Genomic DNA, 13,112 nt, shown 5'->3' with positions numbered 1-13,112 from the left:
TTTGATGTTGTATTCTCTCTCTCTCTCTCTCTCTCTCTCTCTCTCTCTCGCTCTCTCGCTCACTCGCTCACTCTCTCTCTCCCTCTCTTTCTATAGGGATATGTGTTTCATCAGACTTGATCTGTTTAGGGATTTACATATTCTATTTTTTATTCATTTACATGAATTAGTTATCAAGGAGGTTTTGTTTTCACAAGTCCATTTAAAAATACAAAGCTTCTTGATTATCATTCTCAAAAAGGTAGGACAAATGCTGGAAAAGAAAGGGAGATCATTGTATACATTTGGTGGAAGAATAAGTTTGATTTCTTTTCTCATATCCAAAGCGATCTTGGAAATTAGTGCACACACCAAGTGGCCATTGTCGATCACCGATAAGTTGTTTATTGACTATTTTGAGATGTATGTGTTCTTATTCTATCAATAGCTCCCCAAGCATTAATATTTGAACCTTAATCAAAAGTCCAAGTCCAGAGTCTTGTCTAGACTCAAGGTAAACTATTGTCAGTCTCTCTTAATGAGTAACACATTCCCAAGAAACAAGCGTAAGAGCGGTACAGAGTGTACCCTCCCATGCCAAAAGGGAAGGATAGGTGAATAGAAAGGAGGGACCACATAAATGAAAGGTCAACTTAAGACCTACAAGCTCTGTCTACTCTCTGACACACACTGGGAAAGACAGTGGTCTCCAAAGACGTGGAAGATCCCCACGCTCCAGCCCCCCTGGCTGCCATCCACACGGCCCTTCCCAGACACTGCCTTAGCTACTGCCCACAGCTTCCTTCGACAAAGCTTGTGGCTTCACTCTCAAAGTCCCACAAATCACACCATTGGGAGCAATTCATAGGGAACCCCTCATCCCCCATCCCCCTTTGTGGGACACATTGTCTAGTCTCCAGACATTATGGTGAAATCTTGTAAAACAAATCCTCGTGACCCCGTACATCGTGCAGTCTTCATGCTTGTAAAATGGTCATCCCAAGGATACACAGCAAGGTCTGTTCCAGGGCAAGCTGGAACTGGGCCCATTAGAGCCATGGCTACAGCTTTCTTTGAGTGTCCTACTCATAGGATAATGGGTTACAAATCCTGAAATGATTCCCAACATGAAATAAGTTTGTACTCCCCAATCTGTGAGCTTGCGGTAGCTTGGAGGTAATCTTAATGCTTTCTGGGAAGCATTTGAGCTTCTGGTGCAATGAACGTGGCTTCATTTTACTCATGCTACTGTTGTATCCTCCATGGCCTCACCTATACATGTGCTTTTGTATTTGGGGATGTTTGTTTGGGGAGGGAGAGTTGAATGTGTGTATATGTGTGTTTGTATGTCCTCAGGGCCTGGATGCTGTCCCTGAGCCTTTTTTTTTTGGGGGGGGGGGGTCCGGTCGTGGGGCCTGAACTCTGGGCCTGGGCGCTGTCCCTCAGCTCTTCAGCTCAAGGCTAGCACTCTACCACTTGAGCCACAGCGCCACTTCCGGCTTTTTTCTTTTTGCTTATGTGGTGCTGAGGAATCGAACTCAGGGCCTCATGCATGCAAGGCAAGCGCTCTACCACTGAGCCACCTTCCCAGCCCATCCCTGAGCCTTTTTACTCAAGGTTAGCATTCGACTACTTGAGCTATATGGCTCCACTTCTAACTTTCTAGTGGTTAATGGAGATTAAAGTCTCATGAAATTTTCCTGCCCAGGCTGATTGGAACCTCCAACCAAAGAATGCAGCCTCTGAGTAGATAGGACTACAGTGTGATCCACCAGGGCCTGGCTCTGCACATGCTTTACTACTGCCTGAACAATTTGGGCGATTTTTTTTTATTATTTTATTTTATTTGTGAACATACTGTACAGAGGGGTTACAATTACATGGGCAGGATAATGCATACATTTCTTACCAAGCATTGCAGCCTCCTCCTTTGTTTACCCTTCACCTCCCTTCCCAACCTCCCCGCTCCCCCCCAACCAATCCTTCCCCCCCTCCCTCCCCCCACCGACATTGTAAACCTCGTTTTTGACATGACAATTTGTGCCCTTCAGTAGATGAATGGATCAAGAAAATGTGGTATATATACACAATGGAATTCTATGCCTCCATCAGAAAGAATGACATTGGGCGATTTTTGAAAGAGGAATAGACAAGTATTGAAATTCATTTTATAATATGAGTTAAACATGAACCTTGGGAACCAAGGTTAGACTTCCATGGCTTGTGTGTAATTTGTCCTCTGGAGGATAAGCCTCCATTGTAGTGATGCAAGTGTGGTGGAACACATTTATAGTACGAGTTTTAGCTCTGTATAAAAGCAGAAAGCAGAGAAGGAAAAGGGTAGCATTGTTCTGACTCCAACTCTGGTTCTTTCCCAGAAACCCTGGTGGGATTCTACTTTGATTCATTTCAAGGTTGATTAATTTCAAAATTGACCAATTTCCACTTTGATTTCCACAGATTACCTGGACATCTGAGTGTTTTTCTTTTGTAGCAAATATGAGCTTTGAGGAGAAAATATGAATGCAGTTAAACCAATTTATGTTACTTGAGTTTTCAGGGAGTGGACTCGAGAAGAGGTAACACATTAACTTTATTGGGCTTATTCTTGGTGTTCTCTTTGGCACACACACACACACACACACACACACACAATTTCTCTCCATGTGCTTCTAGGAGCTCATCAGCAGTCTTAAGAAGGTAGGTTCTTACCTTGTTTTGTTTCATTTTGTTTTTATTGTACTAGCATAGGAAATTAAAGGTAACAATATGAATATTAAAATTAATTGTCAAAAAAGAAGAGCTTATTTGCAGAAGAAAATGAAAGGCCAATGGTTGTCCTAAACTGTGCTTGCTTGGAAATTAAAAAGAGCATTTAATAACCATAAGAGAACTTTGCTTTTAGAACCTTGAATTGCTACCTTATTGCTTATGTTACCATAGGTATCATTTTATTGTTGAACCTCATTAACCCTTTCTGTAATTTTGTAGCTGTTAATTTTTAAAATTGTAGCTGAACAAATTATAGTTGTGCCCATGTATGGGTATCAATTGCTGTTATAGTTTATGAACACAATATGGTGGGTAGAAAAACCATCAACTTAATTAACACCTTAATTAATACTTAAAAGTTTCAGCTAATTCAGTATACTCGATAAGTTCGAAGGATACAGTTGAGAAAAATAAATAATTCTAAACTTACCTCTTTGATCTCTACCCCTTTCCACCTTTCTGAGACTCTCATGATATATATGTATATGTGTGTGTGTGTGTGTGTGTGTGTGTGTGTGTGTGTGTGACTGTTCTGCCCTTGTTACCCAGCCATATTCCTGTAAGAGGCACTCTCAGCAGGTGATTGTCCTACTTTCAGCCTAGTAGCTTGTAACCCCATGGCTTAATTTGCAGTATTCTCCTACTCCTATCTAATCTCATGACAACTTCTTGTGGTTCTTCCATGTAAATTTGATTAGCCCTTCATCGTGTTCAGGGAACACATAACTTCTTTGCCAACATTCTGTGTGTATTTTTTGTTTCCATTTACATAATTTGTATAATATATGTACTATGTATTTGCTTATGGTGTCTAAGCATGTATTGCTTCAAGAAACAAGAGTAAACATATTTGATCAAAATGATTTCCTGGGGTTGGATGCTTAATATCTCCCATACCTTGACTAATGTACGTAATTTTGCAGTGGCCATGGGAGTGCATATATCCCTTCAATATGCACACTGTTTCCTTTGTCTTTACATTTGGATGTGGGATTGCTGCTTTGCATGGAAGTTCTACTTGTAGCTTTGGGGAGTGTCTCAGTACTATTCACAATAGCTTTAGTACTTTGCAATTTCGTCATCAGGATGCAAGAACTCTCCCTGTTTCACACACTTCTCAACACAGATGTCTTGTATTTGTATAGCCATGTGGAATCTTTATTTGCATATTTGCTGTAAATAATGTATATGGAATACCAATGGATAAGGACTGTGATTATATATGTACTATACATACGAATGTACATTATATGTACATGTATATTACATACCTATATGCATATATGTATATATATGGATGTGTGTACATGTGTGTATATATGTATATACATATACATATATACATATATATGTATATATATATATCCACAAACAAAATTATCCAGCCAAAATAATCAAAAAAGGATTTCAACCATTGCTACAATATAAATGACCATGGAACTCTCTTTTCATCATTCCATAAGTCAGACACAGAATGACCAACACTGTATGATGTAAGTTACGTGTTGCCTGTATCTCCTAACCTCTTTCTCCAAGAAATAAAACATGGGGTCCTCATTGTAGTTAAAATAATCCAAGTGGTTTCATAACCCTTTATGAAGAAGTTAGAGCAATTTTTCTATTTAACATTTTTCACCTTCACATCCGGGAAAACCTTTTAAAGTGGTAAGCTCACTGTTTGATCTCTTGCCGTCTCTACCTCTTGTTCTGCAGCAGATACTCCCAGACCTAGCTATGGCCTTTGAGGAACTTCTACAACAGGTTGGTGACTCTGGAAGGTTTCAGATTTTCACTGCTGTTCTTTTACTATTGTTAAACATGCTGTCAGCCCAGCATGACTTCATGGAAAACTTTACAGCAGCCATCCCTGCTCACCATTGCTCTGTCCGCCTCCTCGATCTCAAATCAAAGTCCAACATCACCACAAATCTGACTACGGAAGTTCTGCTGAGGCTCTCCATACCCCTGGACCCAAACCAGAAGCCTGAGCAGTGTCGTCGCTTCCACCAGACCCAGTGGCAACTCCTAAGTCCCAATGTGTCAGCCGTGAATAACACCGACCTGGAGACAGAGCCATGCCTGGATGGATGGACCTATGACCAAAGTGTCTTCACTTCAACCATAGTTACTGAGGTTAGTCTCAATAACTAAGGAAAAGGAATGAATGAATACATGCGTGCACACACGCACACACACATGCACACGCGCGCACACAGGTACATTTTAGATAGATATTATACTATCAATGGGAGGAGCTGTAGTTTTTGTCTTTCACTAATACCTTATGGGTTTCCTATTTTATCCTTAGAAAAGAATTACTTCCATGTATTTAGAAAAGTGACATACCCAACTGTCTGCAAAATATTTGAGTGTGATATAGTTATGTATTTTGATGATGGGTGATTCTCAGGATTCAGATGGTGGTGGTGAACATCTTAGATCTGTCACTCAGTTTCACAGTTGAGCAGCTATTTGCTATAGTTTGCTATTTGGAACCAGATAATTTTACATCTTGCTTCGTTTACGGCACTCTAAGGTTATTTATTTTTATCTTTGCTAAGTTATCAGATTAGTAATCATCTACATGATATGAAAATAACTTAGAATAGGGTGGTATGCATAATATAGGTAAGATATTTAACAACTGAATATCATATAGAATTGTCTGATAAAAATTAGTTATTAGTATTCAAAAATGTTCTTCTATTCATTCAAATAGTATGTTTGGGGCATGATAAATATTGTATGTTACTCAATGTATGTTTAAGTTTTCTTCCATAACGCAGAAATGAGAGAAAACTGGACAACAGAGTTTTCATTCCTCCTTAATAACTTCATGTCCAGTGGATTGCATTTATTTCTAATCCTTGTCCAGATTTGGTCCATTTAAAATAAATGTTAAGGTTCTTCCACTGTGTAATTTCATTTTTATAAAATATTATTTAAAACTAATTAAACAGAAAGTTTAAAGAAGAAAATAATAGCTCCTCGGGAGGCTGATTCCTCAGGATCCTGTTTCCAGCCAACTCAGGAATATAAATCCAGGAGATTTTTCTTCAATTAGCCATCAAAAAGCCAGAAGTAGAGATGTGATTCCAGTGATAGAGCACTAGCCTTGAACAAAGCCAAGCTGAGCTCACAAGTCCCTGAGTTCAAGATCCAGTATAGAAGAAGAGGAAGGGAAAGAGGGAGGACAAGGTGGGGGAGGAAGAGGAGGGGGAGGAGACAACATTATATAGAAATTTCCCAACTGAAATGTGCTTGGGACAAGTACCTTCAAACACTAACATCACTGAATCCTCATACAATCCTAAAATGTCATCACTCTGTAGCTACAATTCTTGCGATCACACAGAATTTAAGATTCATTAATTTTCTATCTAAAGGATAATATTATACATGGAATCCATATGCTACATATCACTACCAATTTTCATTTTAATAGTTAATTTTTAAAAACATTCCTCTCTATGATTAAGTATTAAGTCATATTTTAAGTAGGTTAGGTATTTAATATTTGTTCCAGTTAAGTTTTCAATGGGTCTGTTTTTTTTTTTTTTTTGATAAATAACTTAGGTAAAATTTTAGTAACATCAGAGCTTTTTATACCAAATTCAGACTCTTTTAGCATTCATGCTTTGTGGATACAGTTTTCATTGTTAACATTAAATTCTAGTTCTGGCTTTCTGTTTAGGTACTTGAGACTTCTTTGAGCAATTTTGTTATGGTGATAATGTGATTATATGATGAATCTAATTAAGGATAATTCCAAAATTATAGCATAAATAATTTAGTAACTTTTATATACCTTTCAGATTTATAATTAATAAGACAGTCACATAGTTCTCTGTTGTACTAAATTATTTCCTCCTATCATGGTTTTTTTCTAAAATAATTTTATTGTTACTATTAAAATGTTGGAAAGAGGGGTTACCATTTCATGTTAGGTGATGAGTACATTTCTTCTTCGACAATTTCACCCCTTCCTGTACTTTCCCCGAGTTTCCCCTCCCATCTTTGCCTGCAAATTTTGAAGTTTATTTTCTATATAGTATTTTCTGAATAACATGATTGCATTTGTTCAACCTTTTTTTGTTCCCTCCATTTGTTCCCTCCATTTCTGTGTCCCTTTTTGCCCCTCTTAAAAAAACAATTTTTTTATTTTATTTTATTTTTTGTATATTTTTATTGTAAAAATACTGTACAGAGGGGTTACAGTTACATGGAAATGAGTACATTTCCTATGGAGCATTGTTACCTCATCCTTTGTTTTCCCCCTACTATCCCTTTCCTCCCACCTCCACAACTACTCCCCACCCTCTCACCCCTTCCAAACCTACCCATCCACCAACGTTGTAAAGTTAGTTTTCAACATAGTGTCTTGTACATCTCATTGTTACAATGGGTCAACCTGTATCCTTATTTAAACATTTTGTTTTTTTCCTTCCCTTCCCCAAATTAGAGAAGTGTATATACAAAATGCAAGGCACTGACATCAAATACAGTGAAAACAAGAGTTATACTGTGGGGGAGGAACATGCAAAGAAACAAAAAAAATCACATGTTACATTATAAATACGTTAGAAACAATAGCAAGAAAAAAAGATGTTGTGTCCCTATCTTGGGGTCCATTTCGCTAAACATCGTCTTATATGGTCATATGTACATAGCTTTTGACTTTTTCTGCTTGAACTACACATGGACTAGTTATTGCAAATAAGGGAAACCATGGAACCTATGTTTCTTTGGGCCTGGCTTACTTCACTTAATATAATTTTTTCCAAGTCTTTCCATTTCCTAACAAATGGGGCAATGTCATTCTTTCTGATGGAGGCATAGAATTCCATTGTGTATATATACCACATTTTCTTGATCCATTCATCTACTGAGGGGCATCTGGGTTGGTTCCATATCTTAGCTATGGTAAATAATGCTATGATAAACATAGTTGTGCTGGTAGCCTTATATGGCCTTGCCAAACAACAATTTAAAAAATATGTTTCCATTTCCTAGAATTGGTTTTGATAGATAATGTTATAAATGTTCAGAAGAGTTACACCCTTGAGTTCCTCACCTAAGAGTATCCTCCTTTATTTTCACTGTTTTTATGTAAATTTCTAGAGTCCTATTGTAGTTTAGATCCACCTTCCACAAATGAGAGAAAACATGTACCATTTGTCTCTCTGAGCTTGGCTTAACTCACTTAACATGATTTGTTCTAAGTCCATCCATTTCCCTGCAAATGACATGAGTAAATTGCATTGTGCATAATGTACTACATTATGCACATCCATCATATTGTAGGGCATCTGGACTGTTTCCATAGCTTGGCTATTGTGAATGGTGCAGCCATGAACAATGTACAGGTGTCTTTACCATATCCTGACTTGCAATGTTCTGGGAAGATGCCCAAGAATTGAATGGCTGGGTAATAGGGAAGTTCTTTTTTGAGGAACCTCCAGACTGCCATCCAGAGTTGTACTAGTTTACATTCCCACTCACAGTGCACGAGGGTTCCTTTGTCCCCACATCCCTGCCAGCATTTGTTGTTTGAAATATTGATGTTTGCCAATCTACCTGGAGTGAAGAATTATTTTTATCTGCATTTCTTCATGTGTTTATTTGCTATTCTTGCTTCTTCTGTGAAGTCTCTCTTTAGCTCCTTTGTCCATTTATTGGTTGGTTTATTAGTTTGGTTTATTAAAGTTGAACTCCTTGGATATTTTGGATATTAGTCCTCTGATGGATATATGGCTGATAAAGATCTCCCAGTCTGTTGACTATCTTTCTAGCTTACTAACTATGTCCTTTGCTGTGCAGAAACTTTTTATTTTGATACAATTTCATTTGTCAAGTCTCTCTCCTGCCATGCCCCTGAGACTCATTTTCAAAAACTTCCTGCTGATGCCTATTGGTTTTTATGTTTCTCCTACTCCATCTTGCAGTAGTTTCAAAGTTTCAGCTCTCACATTGAGATCTTTGATACACCTGCAGATGATATTAGTGCATGGTCACAAAAAGAGATCCACTTTTAGTTTTCTACATATGGGCCCAGTTTTCCCAGTATCAATTATTTAAGAGGCTATTATTTTCCCACAGTATATTTTTGGCTCCCTTGTCAAATATCGTAGAACTGTAAGTATATGGCTTTATTTCTGGGTCTTCTAGTCTGTTTCTTCCAATTATGTTTTAAGTTGTAAAGTAACAATCATTTTCAACTTCACATTAATGTGTACTCTATAAAAGTTTTGTATTCATTTGTAGAAATTCTTTTAAAATATATCTGCTATAAAAGTTTTGTGTTTATTGTTTATATAGCAACTGAAGATCTGGTATTTACCTATCAACACATACTCAACGAATTTTGCATTTGTATATATTTATATTATTGTCAAAATTTAGTTTGGTAACATTTGCCACAGACTTCAATGTATATGAATCTATCTTTTCCAGGCACTGGTGGCTCATACTAACTACTCAAAGGGTTGAGGTCTGAGAATCGTAGTTCAAAGCCATCCCAGGCAGGAAAGTCCATGAGACTCTTATCTCCAATTAACCACCAGAAAACCAAAAGTGGAGCTGTGGATCAGAGTATAGAGCACTAGCCTTGAGCTTAAAAGAGCTCAGAGACAGTGCCCAGTCCCTGAGTTCAAGTCTCATGACCAACAACTAAAAATAAAAATAAATAATCCATATTTAATCTTTCAGGAGAAAATATGCAAGGAACTTGTTGAAATAACTCTTCAAACTCATTCATTTTATAGAGAATCAAGAGATGCTGAAGTGTTGATGGAGGTTATCCACTGTAGCTAGCCATGCATGCAATTCCACTTCTCCGCCTCTGATCTTTGCTTGGGAGCATTGCTTCATCATGCAAGCTTAGATTTAACAAAAGCTAGATCATAGTTCAATCTTGGGACATTGGTTATTAATTTAACAAGATCTAAGTACACCCTTATTAGATAAGAGGTCTTCTGCAGTGTTGTGAGGAGAAAATAATAAGATTCTTTGATTTAATAGAATACTTTGCATTAATTCAAGTGACAACTTGTTCAATTTTGCCCTTACCCTCATCTTTCACATCTCAGTAACTCTTTCTAAGTTTGAACGTGGCAGTCACTTTGACCAATTTTTTTCTTTCTCACAAAAGAAAGTAACTTAGGCACAGGATTGTACACAATTTTCATCTTCAGATTTTCTGGAACAAATTGTTTTTCTGTCTTATAAATGCCACCCAAGTGTACAGTAGCATTTCTACTATGGCTTCATCTAGAACTCCCTTCATTTCCTCAGTACTGCCACAAGAACTTCTCATCAACCCACATACAATGATAATCATTGCTCAATATACATCAGGGGATTTCTATAGCTATTAGGAAAACAAAAGCAAGAAATCACTTTATAAAAATCTTTGTCATATACTTCCTTTCTATAATCTAATCATACACCATTCCTATTCCTTGTTTCTCTGAGTATCAAAAACATTTGTCACCAAATTCTATACAACTCCTACCACCATCGTTATGGCTGTACAGTCTACATGTGCATGTTTGTTATATGTTTCTCCTTTTTAAAAAATGTCCTCTTTATCTAGCTTCATACTAGTTTTATTCATGTCTCTGTTTAATGTTTTTCTTCCTAATTGCCTTTGCTTCTTGGTCTCTTTGCACTGCACAGACTTTTCTAGCACTTCACTTGTGTAATAACAGACTGTGCACAGCATAATTAAGTTGTACAATCTGAAAGCCACATGTATATGACTGGATGAGCTTAGTTTTGTTTATTTTTTTAAAGCAGAGAGCATTTAGTATCCTAAAACACCATTGTCTCCTCTTTGCAATTGTTTTTCACATTATTTTCCTCTTCATAGGCATGCTTGTAACGAATTAATGTTTTTCCTCTATTACTTCACTAATATTGCCTTGATTCAAGGATCCCATGCAAGAGTAACAAAGTGGGTAGAAGACAGTATCATTATTTTAATAGTTTATTTCAATGCTGCATATTTCTGGCTCTTGATACACTTGGACCAAGACACTATGTTTATTTCTAAGTCTCCTTAGTTTCTATCCCTAAGAATCTAACACTCTGTTGCTTTGAGATTCTGGCTTTGAAGCCATGTTTTCTTTTTGTCATATTTTATTCTATTTTGTTTACCATCAGAACTTTAATTCTTATAACATTTGTATTTATTTACATTATAGGAAACATTCAGATATTATTCCACCCACTTGGGGATATGCAGACATCCACAGGATTGATACCCCATTTATCTATATCAGTATCTACCTGCCATGATTAAATCCTCTTTGCCTCCAGCCCTCAGTGCCATGTGTAAGAGAAACACTTCAAGAAGCTGCTGTGTTCATGGGATGTACTTCCCTTGAGATCTTTTTTAAGTTCTACAGCATCTTCTCTTGAATGCCAACTCCAACAGGGAACCAAGGTTTGCTGGAAATAGGTCATGTCTGTTTCTTTCATGCTTTCCTCTAATTTTCTTCTGCTTTATTTCACCCCAACTTATTAATTTGCCAGTGTGTTTACATTGTACATGATATGATTCCACACTTAAAATCATTCTCTCTTTATGGTGTTCTTCAGATTATGCATTATACTTCTGGTCACTGACTTCATTTGACCTCTTATATTTTCATTTAAAAGAATGCATTTTTGTCTTGATAATGGAAATTAAGAAATGACTCTTTTCAAAGTATGTTTCTTTCTGTTTATGAAATACAGACTTCAGTCCCATAGGTGAGTATTTGTTTCTCTCTGTATTATGATGAAGAGCAATTTGTGCTATGAACTGAAGGATCATGAACTGCCCTCTCGTTACAAATTATTACGTTATAAATGTAATTAGTTATTACAGTCTTCTTTTGCAATAGAAGTTTCAGTCTCTATTATGAGTATTACAAAGATTTTTTTATAAATTACTTGTCCATATATTCTAGTCCAGTACATAGAATAGCCCTTGTCTACATTAACAAACATGTTTTGATATTCTTTTTCTTCACACTTAACCATTTATTCATGAATTCTATTCATGACCTTTGTTCAAATCACATTTTGAATGATGTTCTTCTTCCCTATTTTCCAGTGGGACTTGGTATGCGATTTTCAATCATTCAAATACTTTGCACAGACCATCTCCCTAGCAGGGCATTTGGTGGGCAATCCTATATCTGGCATCTTTGGTGACAAGTAAGTTTCATCTTCTGAACAAGAACCATCTGCCAACTAAATACAATTTAAAGACTGTAGACATTTTCCTAGAAATTTTGCACTTAACAGAAGATGAGTATACAGAATACCAAAGCCAAATGATGTCGATATGATTCAACAAAATGAGAAATTTTGAAAGGCAAGAACTGAGGTTTGTGCTTTAGATGACAGAGCTTAGGATTCAAATAAGGTGGGAGCCTTAAGCTAACTTATAAAGGCTTGAAAATTCCAAAGGATAAGGAAGGTATAAAAAAAGTGGAAATGTGAAAAATTGAAACAGAGTAATTAATATAACAGATTGTCAAGATCCAAAAAGATATTTATTAACTGTCGCTCTCTAAAAAGTGTGAAAACAGTATTTTTATGTTATTCTTAAATTGAGAAGTGGGTATAACCAGGAAATTGTAGCAACTTGAAAGAATCTAGGTAGCTATTTATAATGTATAAAGTATGTTTAATATAATGATTTAAGAAGGTTAATTTGTAGTCAGACTTAAAGATACTTGATGAAACCAGGAAAAAATGGAGAACTACAATCATTGCTGAAACAATTATGGAGAATTTGTCTAAAAAAGCTGAAGACAAAAATCTAGGGAAGGGATAATCAAAGTTAATAACAAGGCATATTTAAAACAAGCAGATTGAGTTGATTACAATACTCTTAGGAGGAAGACAAATGCAATTAATATAGTGAAGAAGAGAGGTGAAAACAAAATAGTACTGACTCTTGAATGACACTGGCTTTGATGGCAATAGGATCACAAACACAGAAACGAATCTGAAATCTAATGTATCTAAAATGAACAAACATGCGCATTTATGACGATCTTGCTGCATCTTATCCATAAACAAATCTACTGCAGATCGTAATATTGTTAAACAAATGCAAAAATCTGGGAGTTAGTATCCACCATGAGAATCTTTATGTTTTCATTCAAAATCTGGCATTTTATCACTCTTTATCAGTAAGATAAAAAAATAATAAATTTCAAATATTTATAACTTATTTTCCACTTACATGTGATAGCACTTACAAAGAATTGCTATGAAGATGACAGGAGTCAATTGACAAAATGTATCACCATTGTCTTCATCAATAATGAGAACAAAAAGTTAAAAGACAAAAGATCATAGCT

The 13,112-nt window shown here is 36.3% G+C and overlaps 1 protein-coding gene across 3 annotated transcripts in view; it reads left to right on the top strand.

Annotated features, from left to right (window-relative positions):
* The first annotated feature begins 2,602 nt into the window (after positions 1 to 2,602).
* LOC122102352 (solute carrier family 22 member 22-like) overlaps positions 2,603 to 13,112 on the top strand; it is a 28,544-nt gene continuing 18,034 nt past the window's right edge. For 2 of the 3 annotated variants that reach the window (XM_042672999.1, XM_042672996.1), the window contains exons 1-3: positions 2,603 to 2,679; positions 4,465 to 4,884; positions 11,852 to 11,955. In XM_042672999.1, coding sequence (XP_042528933.1) covers positions 4,486 to 4,884; positions 11,852 to 11,955 — 503 coding nt within the window. In that variant the 5' untranslated portion in view covers positions 2,603 to 2,679; positions 4,465 to 4,485. The remainder of the gene's footprint in view (positions 2,680 to 4,464; positions 4,885 to 11,851; positions 11,956 to 13,112) is intronic. The other variant, XM_042673000.1, reaches the window with a different exon arrangement.

This window comes from Dipodomys spectabilis, unplaced genomic scaffold, assembly GCF_019054845.1.
Source record: "Dipodomys spectabilis isolate Male_0828 unplaced genomic scaffold, ASM1905484v1 ptg000783l, whole genome shotgun sequence".
Classification (NCBI taxonomy): Eukaryota; Metazoa; Chordata; class Mammalia; order Rodentia; family Heteromyidae; genus Dipodomys; species Dipodomys spectabilis.
Note: the sequence above shows the minus strand (reverse complement) of the source record. Positions and strands in the feature narration are given on the sequence as shown.